The sequence below is a fragment of the Dendrobium catenatum genome, unplaced genomic scaffold, assembly GCF_001605985.2.
Source record: "Dendrobium catenatum unplaced genomic scaffold, ASM160598v2 fragScaff_scaffold_1344, whole genome shotgun sequence".
NCBI lineage: Eukaryota > Viridiplantae > Streptophyta > Magnoliopsida > Asparagales > Orchidaceae > Dendrobium > Dendrobium catenatum.
In genome coordinates this window covers 77,648-99,089 of record NW_021319806.1, presented here as the reverse complement: position 1 = coordinate 99,089, position 21,442 = coordinate 77,648, and the positions used below count along the sequence as shown (strand labels likewise).

The 21,442-nt window shown below is 35.2% G+C and overlaps 1 protein-coding gene and 1 long non-coding RNA gene across 2 annotated transcripts; one reads left to right on the top strand and one right to left on the bottom strand.

The window, feature by feature from the left end:
* Positions 1–931: 931 nt before the first annotated feature.
* Positions 932–20,065, bottom strand: LOC110097749 (tRNA (guanine(10)-N2)-methyltransferase homolog). Its single transcript, XM_020824298.2, has 6 exons — positions 19,687–20,065; positions 17,441–17,652; positions 15,119–15,436; positions 14,925–14,999; positions 8,877–8,951; positions 932–1,575 (listed from the first exon to the last, which is right to left on the bottom strand). Exons 1-6 carry the CDS (start codon positions 19,907–19,909, stop codon positions 1,030–1,032), a joined length of 1,449 nt encoding a protein of 482 aa, XP_020679957.1. The 5' UTR covers positions 19,910–20,065; the 3' UTR covers positions 932–1,029.
* Positions 1,988–2,205, top strand: LOC114580843. The gene is made up of 2 exons (XR_003702437.1): positions 1,988–2,094; positions 2,137–2,205. It is a non-coding gene; the product is annotated as an uncharacterized LOC114580843 (long non-coding RNA).
* Positions 20,066–21,442: the final 1,377 nt, after the last annotated feature.

Genomic DNA, 21,442 nt, shown 5'->3' with positions numbered 1-21,442 from the left:
CACAATATAAGAGAAATTTTTTAAAGGAAGTTAACACTTCAGCATGATAATTAATTGCTATTTATATTTCCATCCAAATAATCAGAAGCATAAATACATTCATATTTAAGTATTTATATTACATGTCAACCATCAAAATTGAATCTTCATTTGAGTTGATTTTCTTATTATTTTATAAAGAAAATTTTTAGTATAAAAATTTTTTGAACTAAAAAAATTTTTATTAAAAATTTATTTTAAAAAACAGTTAAAAAGAAATCTAAATCTTCACATTCATTTAAATCTTTATTGCCCTCATTAATAAGCTACTCAGCCTAGTTGATTTTGTTGACATGAGATATCAACCAATATCATGTGACCAATTCGCAACGAGTATCAAATTGAAAGATGATGGTTTACGAGGGAGACTGATTAGCTAATTGGTCTCACTTGAGCTTAAGTTGCTTCTATGATGGCAGAACTTGCAGAAGAGCTTTTGCCTATGTACTTTGCAACATTATTTTTGCTCTCATTAGTGTTGGCATTATTTTTTGTTGCATTTTTTTGACAATGAAACCCTCTATACCCAATGAACAAAATCAGCATATAAGTGAATTGTCTCACGCATTGATAAGTAGAAAGGACTGGGCTGACCTCCCAAAAAAAATCTCTCAATAGCTCAGCATCTAGATTAGGGCAAATTATTAGGTCCGGTCATCGAACCTATTTTTAGGTCCAGAAATCCACTAAAAATTTGTCACATGGACTGCGCTTTGATTCAAAAAAGCACAGGTAAAACGCAGTCAAAAAAGCGCAGTCAAAGCGCACCTAAAGCACACCAAAAGCGCAGTCAATGCGTACAGTCAAAGCGCAGTCCATGTGGCAAGTTTTTATTGGATGTCCGGACCTATTTCTAGGTCAGGTGACCGAACATAATAATTTTCGAAGAGAATGTTTGAATGTACTCATTAGAATTCTTTCAAAACACTTGGTTTTCTTATAAATTACATTCAAAACAAACAATCAAAAAGAGTTGTAAGATAAATAATATTACACATACTTGCCTCTGTATTTTGGCTTGCTATCTCTGTCAAACAAGGATTTTGTATTTTGAGCATCAGAAGAACTGAACACTGCAGAATGAAGATTACCTTCTTCCATCCATTTGAGGTGGTTCTCTCTGAAGTCCAAGTGCTTCTTTCTAGCTAACTCTGAAATCTCTTCAGTGTAATGGCCAGTCTTCACCATTGTGAGCAAATAGCGACTATAGCGTAAACTAAGAATCTGCTCACAGGAAGCTATCAATGTGAAGCAAGGATGTTCGGGGAACTGGGCAACAGTTACCACATCCTCCCTAAGTACAGGAAAGAAAAACACAAGCCTGCCTCCCATGACAAGCATCCTTGCAGCAAGTTCAAGAAGGTCGTTCACACATTCTGCTAAGCTGTAAGCTGCAGTTGATGGAATGTGGTTAAATCGTTTCTCTTCTGGAACTGTGTATGGGTCAACAGCGCCTTTAAGTAATTTTCGGCCACCAGATTTCCGTCCTCCAGCACGAACACCGTAAGGAGGATCGCAGATTATGGCATCAAATACCTTGATGTAGGAAAATTTGTAATGGATAAGTTTGAGTATGATCAGTTTAATTATCCTAACCTAATCTAGTATTTGATAATACTATTGAGGAAAAATGGGAAGAAGTTCCCAGTTATATACGTGAGAAAGACGTAATGATTTAGGCTTCAGTTTTCTTACTGCTTTTTAAAACAGCTTCTTAATTTAAGATTTTAAAATTTTAAACTAGAAAGCTGTTTTCAGAAGCAATAAAAAAGCCGTCCCAAACGAGGCCTTAGTTTACTGGGGCTCCAAACAACAATTTAAATGGCGCCAAAATCTAAAATTTAATGCTTACCGAGCAAAAGTTAATGCATTTTTTCCCACTTTTAATATATCACCTAAGCAATATGGACCCCAATTTGATTGTGGCGTACGAGTATAAGAAAAAAATCAAGAATTTACTAATTTGATGTCATCTTCTTTAACATGCTCTGTGCCCGACCTGCCATATTCAACCATATCAATTTTGACGAGTGCCGTTAGCATTGGCTAAAAAAGGTGGAGCTTGGAAATATTATGGATTAGCATTGGCTAAAAAAGGTGGAGCTTGGAAATATTATGGATCAGCGATTGATAAGAATTTGATAGAAAACCCTTGCTAAAATCCGAGAAATCAGCCACTTGCAAACAATTTTTGAGAAGAAGGAAGATGAATAACAACGAAACAAATTTTATTTGATGAAAGACGAACAAAAGCAAGTAAGATACAATGGAATGGATCTTCAATTCGAGAGGAAGATCTAGCTCTCCCACTAGCGGCTAGAGCCCAAGTACCTAAAAGAGAGATCTCTAACTTTCAGCAAAATTCAAGATGCTCAACCCTTGGAAAACAAACTTTTTAATACATACAATCTAAAATGAAATATCTAAATAGCCTATACTTTCAAATTTCCCTCTTAAACTCCTCCTAAATCCTTCCTAATCAAAGCTTTTGGACACTGTGGTTTGAGCAGCACGAGCATGAGGCAGAACTTTTGCGCCTCGGTTACACGCAAGCCAGTCTCGTATGGACCGGCTGAATCGGTCTAACAATACCCCCCCCCCACACACACACCAAAAGACATACATTGTTCGCAAGGTGGAAAGACGACACCCTCCATTCAATCGTCATCACAAATGGTAAGAATATTAAGGGTTCAGTCCATGTATTTATGCCCCGACATATACCTATCCTCGCATCTGAAACAGAGCCCATTCATCCTCTTCTCCCGTAACTCTGTTTATATAAGCTTCTTGAAATTGTCCCCAGGTCTTCCACCTACAGCCTTCTCCCAGTGTCAGCTCCTTAGGTGTCAAGAAGGTGGTTTTCATCCTGTATGAACCTCATGAGTTGCTGCCTCTAGTCTCTTTCTTTAGGTGCCTCTGATCCTCCACTAACTGAGCTAACTACATAGCCTCTCCCAAATCACGATGTCTCATCACTCAAACTGTCGCTCGAAACTCTGGTTTGAGCCCTTTCATATAGTTCCCCTCCAATATAGTCTCTGAAAGTTGGTTCAGTCAGCTAACCAGGTGCTCAAACTACTCACAGTATTCCACCGTCGTCCCCTCCTACGTCAAGGCAAATAATTGCTCATAGAAATCTCCTCCTCTGCTAGTTCGAAAATGTTCAAACAAGCAATCCTTAAACTCCCTCTAGGTCCGTATGGGTCGCCTTGTTTCCTTCCACTGGTACCATGTTAAAGCTTTCCATTCCAAGCACATCCCGGCTGTCGTTAGTCTCTCCTCCTATGTTAGCCTATTAACGGTAAAGTATCTTTCCACCTTGTAGATCCAGCCATGGGCATCATCTCCCTCAAAAATAGGCATATTTAGCTTCCTCACCCTCGGATCTCCTCAATTCCCCCTGTTTCCTCCATAATTTTTCATTCTCCAAGGAGGTGGTTCCCCCCAAAAGTCTCAATCATCCCTTTTATGCTCATTCCCAAACATTTCATCAAATTCTCACATTGTCCTTTCAAATTCAAAACCCCTGGGATCATAATAAATCCTTCTCCTTTCAATTTCAGCCCCCCCACCCCCAGCCATGGGCATCATCTCCCTCAAAAATAGACATCTTTAGCTTCCTCACCCTCGGATCTCCTCAATTCCCCCTGTTTCCTCCATAATTTTTCATTTTCCAAGGAGGTGGTTCCCCCCAAAAGTCTCAATCATCCCTTTTATGCTCATTCCCAAACATTTCATCAAATTCTCACATTGTCCTTTCAAATTCAAAACCCCTGGGATCATAATAAATCCTTCTCCTTTCAATTTCAGCCCCCCCACCCCCAATTACCCCTCTCCTCTCAAATTCAACACCCCTTTGTTCATGTTCCACCTCATCACGCTTCTCCCCATACCCTCTACCCTGCTCCCCCTAGGAAAAGGCTCTTGGAGAGGTATTCTCTCTTTTCTCTTTCGAGTTTCCACCTCCTGATCTTCCCTTTGCTTTATTGGATTTGAGTTTTCCCCGCTTCTCGGGTTGCCGGAGGCTTCCTTCACCTCTGACGACGCCGTTTTAGATTGGCCCTCGAGCAATTTCTTCAGCATCTCCCCCAGGATGAAAAAATTTTCATACATCTTCTCGTGAATGGCTGAAATTTGACTTTTGACATCTAAAAGTTCGAGTGTGGAGATCTGAAATTTCAGTTTTCCAACACTTCTACCTGTCTTCCTACCATGGGAACCGGATTTAGGCTCCAATAGCAAAAAACAACAAGTTTGAAGCGAATTCTAGCCTCCAATCAACAAAAACAACAATATCGGATATGGAACGCAGCAAAATTGAGCTAGGAAGACTTCTATTTCAGCCAAGGAAATTGCTCTGATAACAATTTGATAGAAAACATTTGTATAAACCTAAAAAATCCAAGCTGAAATATGAGAAAATCATATACATGCAAACAATTTTTGAGAAGAAGGAAGACGAACAACAACGAAACATCTTTTATTTGATGAAAGATGAACAAAAGCAAACAAGATACAATGGATCTGCAATTCGAGAGGAAGATCCGGCTCTCCCAATCCCTAGTCGGCGGCTAGAGCCCAAGTACCTAAGAGAGATCTCAAATTTCACCCAAATTCAAGATGCCCTAACCATAGGAAAACAAATTATTTAATGCATGTAATCCAAAAGGAAATCTCTAAACAACCCCTACTTTTAAATTTTCCTCCTAAACTCCTCCTAAATCCGTCCTAATCAGAGCTTTTTGACTTTGCGGTTTGAGCGGCACAATCAAGAGGCAGAACTTCTTTGCCTCTGTTACATGCGAGCCGGTCTTGTATGGACCAGCTAGACCAGTTCAGTGGACCGGTCTAACATAATGATCAATGAGAACGTGTTAAACAAGTTTAGAGAGGTTGTCAGCCAGTTAAAATACGAATGGAAATAGTATTGAGGATATGCATTGGAATTTGCATTATGAGTTGTAATTGCATGCAGCGCAGCTTAGGATGGAGTCGTTTGAGAATAGTGGGAATGTAGATGCGTCAAAGATTGCAGTGATGGTGACGGATAGAAAGTTGTTGTCAAAGGGGATGAATCTCGAGGATGAAGAGTGAGCAAAGGCGTCCATGAGGATCGAGGTTGAGGGGTTGGACGAAACTTCGCTGATGGCGAAGCATTCGTTGATGAGGGTGGAAGAGATAATGACAATTGGGCGAATGTCAGAGTGCAGGTTGTCAAAATAGGAATTTGAGGGGCCAAATTACTTTTAAATATTGATAGATAAAAGTTATTTTGGTATTTTTTAAAAAAAACAAAACATTTTGTTTTTAAAATAAAAATAAGTGAACAAATATGTTGTCATTTTTCAATGTTTCCAGAAATGAATATATATAACATACAAAATCAGAGGAGCAGGTTTTCTATGAGCTAATTTAGTACCGTTAGAGTGATTGTTACAATGAATGATCGTAGATAGCAGAAGGAATATGGTGAAAACCATAATCCCTGTTACACTAAACCATCAGACTCAACTCCAGCATGTGCACAAGGAGGTTAAAAAAACAGTAAATGAAATGCAGGCCTCCACTAGTGGTAAAAATAGTAAATAGGATCCAATATTTACATTAATAATGCTTACCAAATCAGCAACACCAATAATGAACTTACAAATCAATGGATGGACAATATAGAGAACTAGATGCATACTCAAAAACCAAATTGAGCAAAGAATCAAAAAACTAGTGAACAAATCACATTCTAGGAACCAACATTACAGGCATGTTACATTTAAAAACAAACTAGAAAATAACAAATAAGATAACTATAATAACATCAAAACACGTGATGTCATTATGCTCCCACAATCCTCACATCATCTATTTATAGTGAGTATAAAATTTTATATTTCTACCGTTGTTGGTGAAGGCCAACCACTTGGCATCTCAATACCAATATATTTTCAAGATTAAGCAATGAGATTTCTAGGAAGGATGACAAATAAAACTGGAAAGATAAGAAAGAAATATCTTATAATATCAATAAAGCAGAAGGGCCAAAATACATGTGCAACCCATTTTGCCTATTACTATAGTATTACGCATTTCTCAAGACATAAATAAAATATTAAAAGCAAGTAAATACACATTCTCAACCATTAAAGTTTATCATACATCCTCACCCATGAATTTGTACACGGCATATGCTAGTACTATGTAATGTGGCAAAGACATCAAATCGAATTGACCAAGTTGGCGAAAACTTGAAATCAAATATTACAATTTCACCATGAGCCAAATTTGTAGAGTTAAAAGAAAATGATTTCTTATTGACTTTTGAGCATATTCTGATCTAGTCCATTACATATATATATATCAACTATTTTATTAATGCGTATTTGCTAATTATATATGATATTAATTTTAAATTTTCATAAAAATTTATTCATATGCAGATGTACATTTTTTGCTCAACCAGTAATCACTTTTAACTCAAATTTGTGTGTTACATATCTCATAGATTGAGTCAATCTAAAGTTAAATCAAGTTAATTTGAAGTGAGTAATAGAAACAATCAATTTTGATTTTGAGTTGTTTAAACTTAGGGCAATTATGAAGCAATTGTAATGTTTTGGACATAATTAGTCGTCCTCAATGTGAAGGTGAAGATCTTAAGGATAAGTTTCTATGATCATGGAGGATCATATGAAAAAAAATGACAATTTTGAGCTTGTTGGAAACTCTAAAAAATATGGGATTGAAAGAGGGAAGAAGAGATCCTCAACAAAATGGTTTCAGTTGACTTCACTCATACTGTAATACACTACAATTGGAGATATATATATATATAGGACTACTTAACCTACCTATTAAGCACTTATTACCCATACCTATTTATGAACTCAATGTCTCAAAAAGACCAATTAACCTACCCATTACTTTTATTATATAATGTATAACAGATGCCTAATATTTCAACCCTTGCAAAACTGTCCTTAAGGTCGAACATAATAAAAAGAAACTCCTCCATAGAGTATCAATCCAAGTGAGGAACCCAAGAAGAATCCTGTTATGGCATATAAATGCAAACGTTAGAGAGCAGCCATCAAACCACGCATCAAGCCGATGATCCATGCTAGTGATGAGAGAAGTAGCAACCATTCATACACCTGGTACTTTGCGTCATGCAACTGTCACAGTAATTGGGATCATCATGAGCATGCTAGAAATGTCATATAGACAAAATACAAATGAGATATATTTGACAGGCTGATCAAGGGTTAATGATGAGATTGCTGGTTTAACCATGGAGCCGGGAGGATGCATCGATGTTCGTTGGAATCACACAAGGAGTGCAAGTAGGTGCTTGTCATTCCTGAGAGATTGCGGATATAGTTGGAAATGGAAATTTGTCGTAGAGGAGTTGTTAGATCTTGACTTGGTTTGTCAAATTGGCATGATAGTGACAGACATCGGAAAGGAGCACCAATGATGGGATTGGCAAAAGTAGATGTTGATTGTAACAAACAAAAAGGGATCCAACAGCAAATATATGATAATAGTGATTGGGATATTTTGATATGAGATTTGTGCGAAGGTTAGTGACGTAAGCAAGAGATGCGGCGGAAGTTAACTTCCTAGAGTTGATATATTTTCAAAGATCTAAAGTTCAATGGGAGAAAAAAGTGAATATATCTAACGTGACTGTGAAACAGGAATTTGGGAATCTGAATTCATTGATTTCTAGATGGTGCAACGTCAGAGAGTGAAGATCTAAGATGCCACAAGGAGCGATAAACAATGATGGGACAAAGGAGATCTGGACGATGGATGAAGACTTAGAACTAGCACAAGATGGCCGAGGTTTGGTTAGATCTGGTGAATGGCATAGTTTGGTGTGGCGAGATCTGGATGGGATTGGCATCATAAGGAAAGAGATGCGGACGAATGGTAGAAGTCTGTTCTAGAAATAGCACCTTGACTGTGTGGAAAAAGATGTCTGCTAGTTTTTTATGTGCCGGGCATGATCTGGATGATGTGGTATGGACGCCGGAATTGACGAAGGAATTGACCAAGAAAGAAACCGTTAGTGTGGCAGATAGGGACCTAGGTATCTGATTGGCAGGAAATTCAAGTGATGATAATGAGAGGTGCTGATTGACAAGCACCTAATGGCGAGGCTCAATAAGAGCACCAATTGTTATGACATCGAAGAATCATAAAGTATAAACAACTTTTTTCAGCTCACCATAAATGCCCAAAATGAATGATTAAGCAAAGGGAATAAAAGATTATTAGTATGGAGGGATTTAGTTGATCTTATTCATAACCTAATACGCTCCAAAGGGAGACGTATATTGCAATACAAGACACTTTATGACTTCTTAAGCTAACTATCAAGCACTTAATGCCATAAAAATCTATAAACTCAAAGACTCACAAAAACCTATTAACCTACACATCACATTTATTAAATAACATAATCTATAATAAAAGCCTATTCAAGGCAATAAAACAAATTGAAATGCTTTGCATATACTTAATCCAGAACACTGGTATGCTGGAAAGCTAAAATTAATTAAAAGATTTGAAAAAAAAAGAGGCAACACAAAGTAAGCTGAGCTAGTAACACTTGAAAAATATTTAGATACATGCAATGCGACATTTAATGAACTTCAGAAGTTAAATGTCTATGCATGGTTCAACATTTCCACACTTACTGATTCTGTATCCAGCTATTTATAAATTTGCAATTATTAGGTGAACAAAAACAAATAGCTTTAATAGATATCAAAGAAGAACATAAATTTCTGATATTTCATAAGTAAATCATCTGATAAATTGTAAATCAAGCGTACCTCCTTGAGTCCAGAACGCCAAGGCGGCAGGTTATTATCTGATCTCATCAAAGAAAGTGGCTTCGGCAGACCATACTGCAAAGATTCAAAATATCCATAGAGATGTAACCAAAAACATATGATAGAAATAATCATGGTTATAAGTCTCAAGTCAGACCCACTGAAAACACAGAAAGTTTGCAAGAGTGATTTAAAAATAAACACAGAAAGGAAAAAAAAAAAGATTTCATGATTAGTGCGACTTCAAGGACTTCAATCAAAGAGTGCACATTCAAATATTTAATTTCCATGGTTCTCCCGAAAATGCTACAAATTCCCCACACAAGCTTCACCTTAAAGGTTCCCTACAGGTCAACTCCTCAAAATTATACACAAATTAAGCATTTCAGAAGGCGAACCATAAAGCACAGGTTAAGATACATGGGAACATTGTTATCCTCCGGAAAGTCCTATCAAGAACAATCATGTTACTGAACATAATTAAAATAATTGCCAAGCATATTTATAGATGTTAGATTCAGACTTGTCTCTAATGGCACCTAAACACTGGCTATCTATATATTAATCTCTACATCATCATAGTTATTAGCTTTATCCTAATATATGGGATTGGATTCAAGAATCTTCCCTCTCATCAATCCTTTTGGTAGGAGACTCATGAAATGGTAAATTTTTATTTCATGAACCTTCTTTCTCCCTTCACTCCTGTCGATTACTAGATGAGATTCAAACTCTAACTTGAGCAATTCTTTTTAAAAATATACTCATTTTACTTCTGTTCTACCCCATTTGTTGTAACAGGAGCACAAAAGACTCAATGTTGAAGCATCATCAGAATCGAGAAATAAGACGCAAGCTATCACAAAAAGACACCAAGATTTAAATTGAAAGAAATTTGGTTACATGATGAAGCAAAAAAACAAAGTTTAGCAGGGCCAGAAGTAGTGGATCATGGGATTTGTGAAGCTTTGTGGATCCAAATTTGATGGAAGAATTGAAAATTGCTTGTTCAACACCAAGTCAAAAAAAATGGCAATAGCAATTGCTCAAAATCCTATCCTTCAAGAAAAACATGTGAAAGCTGTCAAATATTTTATAAAAGAAAAAAATTTGAGAAATGACTGATTTAAATTTCTCATATGCTTACTACTGAACAAAGTGCGAATATTCATACAAAAGAATTACATAAGAGGCAATTTAACGACTTAACAGGCAAGCAGCTATGGAGAATATTTTTAGCTAGCTTGAGGGGGAGTGTTCGAAAAATGAGCATGAATTTCAAGAATTCAAAAACCTTTCAAGTCTGGAAAGATTTTCTATTATTTGGTTAAGACTTGCAAGGAATGCATTTATTTCACCAGCCAATCCTCCAAATAATTCAATAAGTAGGAGACCCAACGATGCTATATTTGGAATGATTTTATTATCTATATTTTGTTCAGGTGGTCCTTCTTATGACCAATAGTTTTTTTTTTTTTTTTGGAAGATGCTTAATGTTTTGTTATTATTTGAACATTACAATCTACCTAAGACAATCCTTGTTTTTTTTTTGGGAGAGTAATCGTTTAGTACTATTTATTTCATAACTGCATGCGTTTAACAGAAAGTATTTTACATTTATTTCTTTTTTATTGTGCATATAAGTTGTTAACTATAAGAATAGGTATTATATACAAATGAAAATAAAAAATTGAAAACTCTTTTCTTTCCCATTTCTTCTATTTTTATAACTTCAAAAGAGGATAGGCATTCCAAATTCAAAAAAATTAAGCATTTTACATTCTAAGCCATCGACTTCTCAATTTACTCCTAAGGGCCATCTCCACTTCCTTTCCCAAAAGGCCTTTTAAAAAGTAAAACAAAAGCCTCAAGTTACTTTTGTCATTTATTCTCATGAGATCACTAATTTCATCCCCTATTCCAATCATTATTTTATAATCCCCTGTAGACTAAATTTGTTGATCTTCCGAGCAAACTCCCAAATAATCTCCCTCTATGGGATCTTCAACATGCTATTGATTTAATTCCATGTCCCAACTTCCCAACCATCTGCATCATTTGAATGAATCCTAAAAATCATGCTTGACTTAAATGCCAAATTGACGATTTAGTTTATAAGGACTTCCTAAGGAAAAGCTTCTAATACAAAGAAAAATGGTTCTTCGCAAATGTGCTTCAGCAATCGAACGGTCAACAAAAAATAACTATAAAACGTAACTTTCATATCCCTTGATTGATGATGTTTTATATCATCTATATTCTCAAAAATATAATTATGAAGTAGCTATCAACAAATTTACCCCTAACTATATAATGAAGGTAAAACATCCTTCAAAATTGTTGATGGTCTTTATGAATGGCTTGCATTCCATTTGATCTTTCAAATTCCGTATACTTTATGTGCATCATGAAACATGTAATTTAACCTTCACAAGTGTACACCCAAATATCTAGAACAATCCTGTTCAAACTAAGTTGACCCGATTCAAGTTAAATCAAGTCAACTCAAGCCAAGTAACTCGGTGTACTTGGTCTCATACTCACTAGCCTACAAGAAAACTTGCCTCAAGCAAGCGACAATTTCAAAAGAACTCGACCTAGTTGGCGAGTAAAGTTTATTAGTTGACCCCAACAATTACTATCTATAAGGACAACCCTAATGATTATTCAAGGAGGGGCAACTTTAAAAAAAAAAAACTATTGATCGGCAACTCAATTACTCGGCTACTCAATAAATAACTAAATCAAGTTAGACTTTCCAATCATGCCACACAATTACCGTATTCTCACTTATTTTATGTATAGCTATGTATATGGTTAATTTTGTAATGCTCAATCCCCAATTCAAATCTGAAATAGAAGATCAAGCGGTGATTTCAGTTTATGTAACTTTCTGTAATTGAGCACATTTTACCAAATTCTCGTAACGTTTACTGTAAAATTCTTCTCTCCCTATTTTTTTATATTTCCTTTTTCACTGGATATTCTCAGTATAGTTGAGTGTGAATCACAGACAATTCTAGAGTCAACATCCTAAAAGGTGAGATGAGCATGGAGTAAGTCGCTAACTAGTATAGTACATAAAATAGAATGACATCAAAGAGGGAGAGAAGAATTTGTTAACATAGAAAATCTGGAGTTGGTGATTGCTTGTCAACTTTCAAAATTCAAGGAGAGGATAGCTCAAATGATTTAGGGAGCATCGGTGAGAATGTCAAGAACCATTCTTAAGAGTGGAAAAGCCTTTAAGAATCAACTTAGAATAAGACTTTCTAGAGCTATAGTCTTGGCCACTACTCCACTTGCCGATGAGATATATTAACCTGACAGTTAGGAGTCAACTTCGATTCTCAGTCAAGAAGAGGAGAATTGAAAAGAGGCCCGCACTAGACAATGCCTTCTCATTATGGTGTGTAAGTCAAACGAAAAATAGCATATGTATGTTGAGTTCACCCATTAGAAAACTTTGCTTCTCCCAAGCATAGCTATCTGCTATTGCTTATTGATGACCTAGTCAACTCTACAGTCATTCATTCGAGGATGAGTATCTAAGATACCTTCTCGAGATATCATCAAGCCAAACTACACATAATCAACTACAAGAAGGAACCATTCACCACAAGTGAAGTATTATTTTATTATAACACTATGCCATGTAGTTTAAAAAATACAAATGCTACATACCAAAGGATGATGAATTATATTTTCTAAAATCAAAAGAGGGAAGGTCAAAGTTTGTATTGACAATCTCTTAACTAAAAGCAATACTTCATAGCAATATGTTGAAAATCTCAAAGAAATTTTTTCGAAAAAATAAAAGTATGACATGAAGTTGAACCCTCTAAAATATATCATTGGAGCCGGATCAAGCAAGTCTTGGGCTTTTTTACTAACTCAAGAATGCATCAAAATAAATCTAGAGAAAGTTAAAGCAGTTTTTGAAATGCCCTCATCTCAAAACACAACATAGTGGCATAGGTTACAAGGCAAATCGCTAGACTTTGTCGGTTCCTATAAAAGTTAGACAACAAGTGCTAGCCTTCTTTAAAGTTTTGAGAAGTGTTAAACACTTCACCTTGTATGAAAAATGTGAACTTGTCTTTAAATAATTGAAGTCTGTCCTCTCTTTGTTGCCCCGACATCAAAGTCCGCAATTGATGAATGACTTGCTCGAGTATCATAGAGTTAGCAAACATGTGGTGAGCTCAGTGCACGTCGCAAAGAAAGGAAGAAGCAATAACCGATCTATTAGGAGAGCAAAATTCTACATGAGGCCAATTCGCACTATCCGAAAAGCTACCTTAGGCTTTGATTAGCTTTGCACGGCGACTTCTTCTTTACTTCAAGGCGCATTCGATTCTTGTTGTAGCTAACCATCCATTGAAGTCGGTCCTTGCAAAGCCAGACTACTCTGTGCAACTACTCAACTCGGTGGGTCAACGAGTTCCAAATTTTATACGAGCCAAAGACCGCCATCAAGGCATGGGCGCACACAAATTTACTGGCCAATTTCAATGTAGTTAGCGTTGAAGGAAAGGTGATTATCAAGAAAGACATGCAGTGGCGGTTTATAATTTATATTGATAGGGCCTCTTGTGTAGGAGTGTCGACATTAAAGTTGTTTTGAAGAGTCCAGCAGGAACAATATTTTCTCATGTTGTCAAAATTGATTTTCAGATAATCAGTAATCAAGCCAAGTATAAGGCACTAATCATTGACACATTTGTTCAAAGAGTGAGAGTGAAGCACTTCATACTCTTTAACTTCATACTCGTCCTTCATAGCGGCCATGAATGACTTCAATTGGCTTATTTCAATAGACAATTGTTCATCTCTTTTCAAGAGCACCGCTTCAATAAGTTCCTCGAGGTAACGAAGTTTGTACTATGAATATCCTGGGAATATTCTTTAAGAGTTGAAATTAGCATCTTCCCTTTATCAGTAATAAGCCCAGTAAATTTCTTCAAGGTTTCTAGCACAAGGCTAACTAAATTCGAGAATATTTTCTGATCCTTCTCTACAGCCAACCCAGCCAAAGGGAAGGCTAGAAAAGGAAAGATTCCATTCAAAAAACTTTCCTCAACAAGATCTAACTAAAATTTTATCCAATATGAAGATAAATCATACTTTCAGTTGTAATTTGGCCAAATTCAATACTCAGCCCCTCATAAAATATGTTATTCAGCAGGCACCTTGGCGACTTCAAGTGCCACTATTTCAATAGGTGTCTGGACAACTTCAGACTCACTTATTGTAGCTAGAGGTTGAACAACTTCGAGATCCTCAACCTCCATGGGTGGTTCTGCAACGCCAATCTCTGACAAAACCACTACTTAGTCGACTTCAACTCTCATCAAAAAGTTCTTGGCGAATGGGAGGTTCGGCACTGGGCATCATACCTAAGAGCTTGCTCATTGAGGAAAGAACTGCATTAAAAGTGGCTCATTAAAATTAAATTTGTATAATTTATTAAGATAAATTTGTGTTAAAATGTTTTCAATTTTTTACCTATTCTCCGAATTTCAACATCATCTTGAGGAAAAATAGACATAGCCGAGTAGCATCTCTTTCCATAGCAGCAAGAGAAGAAAAATGTTGATCGACCAAAGATTTTGACGAAGCACTGAGCTCTCGAATCTCGCCTTTGGCCTTTGTCTCCTCAATATTTATCCTTTTCTTCTTATTCGTATAGTCAGAAGAACTTCCCGCTTTTCTATGCTTGTCAAATAGGTTAGCGATAGTATCCTCCTTTAAGATATTAATATTGTCATTTGGAACCTCCATTCTCATAAGAGACAAAAGGACGGAGCTCAAAGATAATAAAGAGAGGAAGCAAATCAAAGAAAAGTACAAATATTAAAACCTTAAGACAATATTAGGGGCTTAGATTTACAAAATATAACCAATTACATTGCTGTGGATACTAAAAAAAGGTTGGAAATGTGAAAAAAAAAAAGCATAATATACACTAATTTTGAGAGAATATTTGCATCACCTATAGGAAAATTGTAGTGCAAGAACGTTTGGAATGTATGGGAAAAAAAATACCTGTTCAAAGTTGCTCCAAACATTACAGTCCGGACCACGGCCATCACGTACCACCCTTATGTCAATATCTGCACCCTGATCAAATTCAATTAGAATCCTTGAAACTCCAAAAACTAAATATACAAAAATAATTTCGATGCCAATAAAAAAAAAAACCTTGGTGATGTTGAAAATAAGGTCAAATAGATACAAACCATAGTCATTGCTCCAAAATGTGCAGCAGCAACAAGAATGCTCCCAGTTCCAACAAAGGGATCATAGATGAGTTTCCCTGGTCGTGCCAAACCTTGATTTGCCATTAGGAAGGCAATCTCAGCATCCATGGCAGTAGGTCCTATGTATTTTCGACTTTTTAACTGATAGGTTGGTAGGAGTTTTCTATCTGCAGCTCCAACTTCCCGGCCAAAAAAAATTCTTCTTTCTACAACAGGTGGAAGACCGTTGTTTTCTCCATAGTCATCAATTTCCATGAGCCAGAATTTATGATCAGGATTACGTAAATCAACTCGACCCTTTATGGTGACAGAATTTCAGAAAGCAAGTGTAAAATAAGTTGAAAATTTCTAATGGACTCGAGCAACTATAAAAACTGTACATAGAAGTTCCAAGTTATAAAACAGCTGAGGCTTAAGTATGTTACAGGTTTACAGGCATGGTTAAAAACCTAGAATTGCTATGGATAACCATAAATTTTCAGAAATAATAAATCACGAATTGAGTGAATATAATTATTCAAAAACAAAACATTTGCTTTAGAAGAAAAAAAGAGTATAGGTAACATTAAATAACATCATCCTTAGCATTATCCCAACTATCTGAGGTTAATTTTATGAAACATCATTCTTCATTCAATTTTGTAAAGTGTTTATATGGTGCAGTTTCCAAAAATCATACAATCGTTTGATTCCTCCCAAAATGATTTTAATTGTATTTCTCCGAATTTAGTGAACTTCTGCCACGTAATTTTTTATATGTTATAGTACTGATTATTCGGGACAATTTGATAGGTTGATTTTATAATTTCAAAGGTTAAAATTATAATTATTGTATTTTGTTTGATTTAATAAGAATAGTGATTTTGATATTTTAATCATTTTGGCCTCCAATTATGGTCCCTCCAACCTCAATCGTCCAACTACGGTCTCTAACCTCCGTCGCACGACTACGGTCCCTTCGACCAGCGTCGTATGACTATGGTCATTCCGACCTCAGTCGCTGGTCAACTATGATCCTCGAACCACAGTCACCCGACTACAACCCTTCCAAGTCCAACCTTAGTCGCTTCCTAACTACAATCCCTCTGATGTATGTTGTCTGATTACAGTCCCTTCGACCATAGTTGATTGCCTACTATAGTCCCTCCGACCACCGACACTCGACTACGGTTCTACCAACCAAATGAACAGACTAAAGTTCTCTTTAGAACAACTCATGTCATTAGATTCTTCCAAGTACAACTGTGTAATGTGCTTTATACAATTATGTTTGCTACATTAAGCCAATGTCTTTCCCAATGGAATGACATCATTTATAATCAACGACAAACACAAGTGAAATTATTTCAAATGGGCAATGCCTCGTTATTTTTTTGCTTTTCAAAGTTTTACATGTAAAAATTCTAGTATCCCTTATGATTGTTGCACTCTTCTCTCTTATCTATGTATGATAGATCTTCGTATAAAACTAAGATATTAAACTCACAATCTATCTACCGCCGTAAATGTTTCAACACACAGTATATATATATATATATATATATATATATATATATATATGAAATTTTAGTGAGTATGAAATTAATAGCTATCAAACAAGCGAGCAAGTGATACCTAATTGTGGTTGAAGAACATCATAGAGACTAAAATATAAATATTAGAAAATTAGAATTAAATCAATCATGCTATGTGAATCAAGTTGTCAAAGTATAAAGTAGCCACTAATATCCAAGCAAAGTGTGATTGAAATGGGAATGTTAAGATTGAAATGAGAATGTTAAGATTGAAATGAGAAAGATAAGATGAATATGTTATATAAAATCAATGGATAAATTGAAAAAACGCTTTATTCTAAAAATTGTTGGAGGTGGAAGTGAAAATAAATTAAGGTAATTTAGAGATACACAAAAGAAGGAAAATGGTGTGCCAAAGAAACAAATAAATAAAAACAATATGAAAGAATTAGAAAAGTAAAGAGGAAGGCCAAAGGTCATATGCAAAAAAGAGTCAATACTTCATACAATACACAAAAAAGAATGAATGGAACATAAGGATTCATAAAGCCAGATACAAAAGTTTGATCTAATGATGACGATGAACAAACGAATGGAGATGAGAAACTTCAGCAAAAAGCCGTATTGTCGTACAAATAATTCAAGGGACAAATTTAACATGCTCCCGTAAAAAAGGCTAGCAAGTAGCAACACTTTTCTAGAAATTTCTACAATCTGAAGACAAATTTCCAATAGTTTTCTCTAGTCAGTATTTATAACTGATGGCTCAAGAAATAGCTTAACAGACCTTGAACGGAATGTAACTGAGTCCACGGATGCGCTCATTTTGTTCTTGAAAGCTGATCACTTTGCCAAAATTGTCTACTGTAATGCGAAATGAGCTTTCGGGTTTCAAATATGGCAACTTTCTCTCATCAGGGAAACCTCTAATAGCCTTTTCTAAATCATCATCGGTAATGCCCTCTCCCCATAATTCATAAATCCCCTTGACAAGCATACCTATAAATGTGCCAAAGATAAAATGACAATAATTGCAAGACTTGATAAATGATCATTCAAATACCTGTGAATAAAAAAAGTGGAGAATTTCGCAATAGCACAAATCTAAAGAAATTTGAAATTGTAATAACATGGTACATCAAATAGGATTATTGTTGAGGGCATGAATTCACCAACAGGTAAATGTACCCACACAAATAACAAGATGACTTGATTTTAAAAATCTAATAGTATAGCAATGGATTTAAACTGGTTTTAAGTTCTGCAGCGATAAAAAACTTTGTATTAACCTACTTTTTTTGTAATTTTGACAGATATAGCTGCTTTATTCAAGAGAAAGTTTTAGCATATTATACTTGATTTATTTTTGTAGTTCTAACAGAAATATATGCTCTCCACTTCTATTTTCTCATTGGTTTGAATTTCATTAAGCACTAAATATCAACAAGCTTTATTTTATATAATGTATTTGTTTTGATAGTGTGTTTTATATGATGTATTTGTTTTGATAGTGTGCTTTTGTAGTTCTAATAGAACCATTGAAGTCTTTCTATGAACACAAAAGATAATTTTTCAAATGTTGTACCAAATGAAGAGAAATGCAACAGGTAAGCTTCATTTGAAAATATATTCATATTGATTAATCTTATTTTCATTTTGCATAGACAACTGCTTTTATTATAAATCTAATTTTATTTTAATTTCTGCCTTTAATATAATGAATTTGTTCATGAACAAGAGACATTTCACGTTTGTCCATGTTTGTTAGATTGTTTTTTATTTTATTTTCATGAACAAATATAAAATGAATCAAAGATCACTTATTCGTGAACGAACTCATTTGGTGGCTCAAAAAAACTAGTTATATATGTTCATGAACTTGCTCATTTGATAGCTCGAGAATAATCATTAGATATGTTCATGAACGTGCTTGTTTGATAGTTTAAAAAAATTCGCTAAATATGTTCACGAACATGCTCAATGTTATTGTTTGTTAGAATGCTCGATAAAGCTCATTTATTAAGTTAATGAACATCTAGAAGTACAACTCGTTTATAGCTCGTTAAGGCTTGCTTGTTTAAAACTCAATAAAAACTAAACGAACCTAACATTAACCAAACATGAACACTCATTAATTTAAACAAACCAAACATGAACACAAACAATAAAGCACGAATCAAACACTAACCAAACTTGAACAAGCTGATAATAAATGAACTCAAACATGAACACTCACATACTCGGCTTAGCTTGGCTCAGTTCGTTTGCAACCCTAACCCTAAGGCATATGGCAGTCGGGCCATGCATATACGTTCGAATGTGATCTTTAATTTGATTAAGTTAATATAAAAATATAAAAAATTTGTAATTTAAAAAAATATATCATCAAAAATTAGGAACGTGTGTCCATTTAAATGTAAATATTATTTTAATCGGATACTTGTTTGTTGTGTCCGACACATGCCCCATCCATGTCGGGCAGGTGTCCTTGTCCAACACTGCATTCCCTCTTGAAGAGGTGTGTATGTGCATCATAGGTCCCGGATGGGGCTATCAAGCATATCATAAAGCAAATAAATGCAGCAATCATCATAACGTGCAGGAAAAAAAATCAACTTGACCATTGTACGTCATTATATAACAATCCCAAAGAGAATCATAGAAAATATCAGTGCAAGTGAACCAAATATCTAATATTTAAAACTAAACAGGACTTATTATGCTTAAAATTCCAATCTCCGAATTAAATAGGATGCATTATACCCAAAATTTTCAAATATAGCTTAAACAGAATGCATTATTAGATAAATACTCCTTGAAAAAGGGAAGAGCCATAGGCTAAAATATTAATCTTCATTAAAATGAAAAACATTAATATGAAATGACCTAACACAAAAAAAGAACATCTCCCACCAAGAATGCAAGAATAACAATAAAAGTGAAACAAAGTTAAAAATCTTGACAATGGGAAATACAATAATAGGATAAAACTGGATAAAAACAGCGCAACAGATTAAACGCAGGAATGCTCACTTCGTCTGGCGATGTTCCTAGCCACATCCTCGGATGGTAGGTTAACGAAGTGGAAGGGAGAGTCGATGTGGTGGTTCTGAGGAAGATTCCACTCCAACGAAAGAGGCCGCACTGGACTTCCATCTTCCATCGGCTCGAAAGCTCCAAAGAGCTCCGCCAGGGACTCAACCTCCGGCCGGCGATAGTCCAGCAGCCGGTGGAAGAATACGCACAAGAACCACATCTCGCTCCTTCCTCCTTTTTCTTCTCCAAGCAGCTTCTACAAAAGGTATCAGAGCAGTAAAAGTGCGGTGAAAACAAAACCCCGGCAGTGCAAGTTGTTCCAGGCTGCCTATGCTGAAAGCCTTCTGGGCCGCGCGGTCGAAGACCCCGGAGAGATATTACTCCCAAATAAAATTTGCGCACGTTCTTTATTTGGAATAATGATTGTTTTATCATTCTTAGGAAGTTTAACCTATCTTTTACTATAATCCGAAGTTTAACCATTTTTAAATACTAAAATGGAAATTTACATATCCTTTTATATCATCCTATTTATATATCTAATATTTAAAATTTAATATTTATATTATGTTAACATCAAATATGTAATTTATATTTCATTATTACCATTTATATATTCATTAATGGCATCCATATTTAATATTGTTTGTGTGCTTACGTTTCATAGATTTTTTCAACTTTTTTGATGTAAAATAACGATGTAGAGCAATGATCTAACAAATAATCTCGAGAAGCTACTGAGTGAAAAGGCTTAATAGTGTCATCATTTATTTAAAAATCTCATAAGGCTAAAAGCCATGAAAATATATATATATATATATTTCTTCAAATCATCAAAGCTAAAAGCTACAAAAGGAATGAATCCCTCTAATTAGGTAAATGGGGGTAAATTCACAAATAAAATATATTTTTACATAAAAATGGGGCCTTTCTTGCATTAAAAGCAAACATCAAACTTATATGGACTTCTCAAAGTCATATACAATATCATTGGATTTACATGAGATCGACATAGCATTCAATCAAGTTATATGAACGTCTCAAAGTCATATACAATATCATTGGATTTACATGAGATCGTTATAGCATTCAATCAAGTTGTTCGCTATCTATTCTCATCAGCATGCCTGCAAATTATCTCCAACAAAATACAACTTAACCACCAATCATCACTAGAAATTCATCCATCCATCCATTGATTATCATCAAATCTCCTTCTAATCATTATTGCAATGGGATCTCCTCTATGTTGCTGCCATCGTCATGACGATTCTAAACTGTTTGGGAAAAGTTTGGATTGGCACTAGAGAGTCATACTCTATTTGCCACAAACATTCACCAATATATTGATCTGGTATTAAAGGCCCAATTCTTAACTGGATAATGACGGTCTTTCGACTCCTTCGAGACCGTCTTCAGAGGAAGATAGGAGCCTACGTAGAATGATCAAGCCTTTTATCAGAGATTGACGGCCTTACGACTCCTTTAGGATGGTCTGTTTGTGAGTCCAAATATTGTGTTCCTTAATTCTTAAAAAAAATGAGAGAATTTTTGTGATGATATTCCAAATTAACAAAAAAAGAAGATTTGCTGTTACTTTTATTAATAAAAAATAAAGAACCATCCATTTAATTGTCAGCTGATTCTTAGAATCCAAATGGTTGTTTGAAGTTAATAAAAATATGTATTTCAACATAATAAAACTTGTCAAATAATGTACTTGTGCCCATAGAAGAGTGAACTTAGGCCCTAT

What these genes read in the sequence shown, in the direction of transcription:
- LOC110097749 (XM_020824298.2), bottom strand. Translation starts at nt 19,909, where the DNA reads ATGTGGTTCTTGTGCGTATTCTTCCACCGGCTGCTGGACTATCGCCGG. An exon ending in TAGGAACATCGCCAGACGAA is followed by an intron (nt 17,653 to 19,686) that starts GTGAGCATTCCT and finishes GCACATTTATAG; the next exon opens with GTATGCTTGTCAAGGGGATT. An exon ending in TCAGTTACATTCCGTTCAAG is followed by an intron (nt 15,437 to 17,440) that starts GTCTGTTAAGCT and finishes GTCACCATAAAG; the next exon opens with GGTCGAGTTGATTTACGTAA.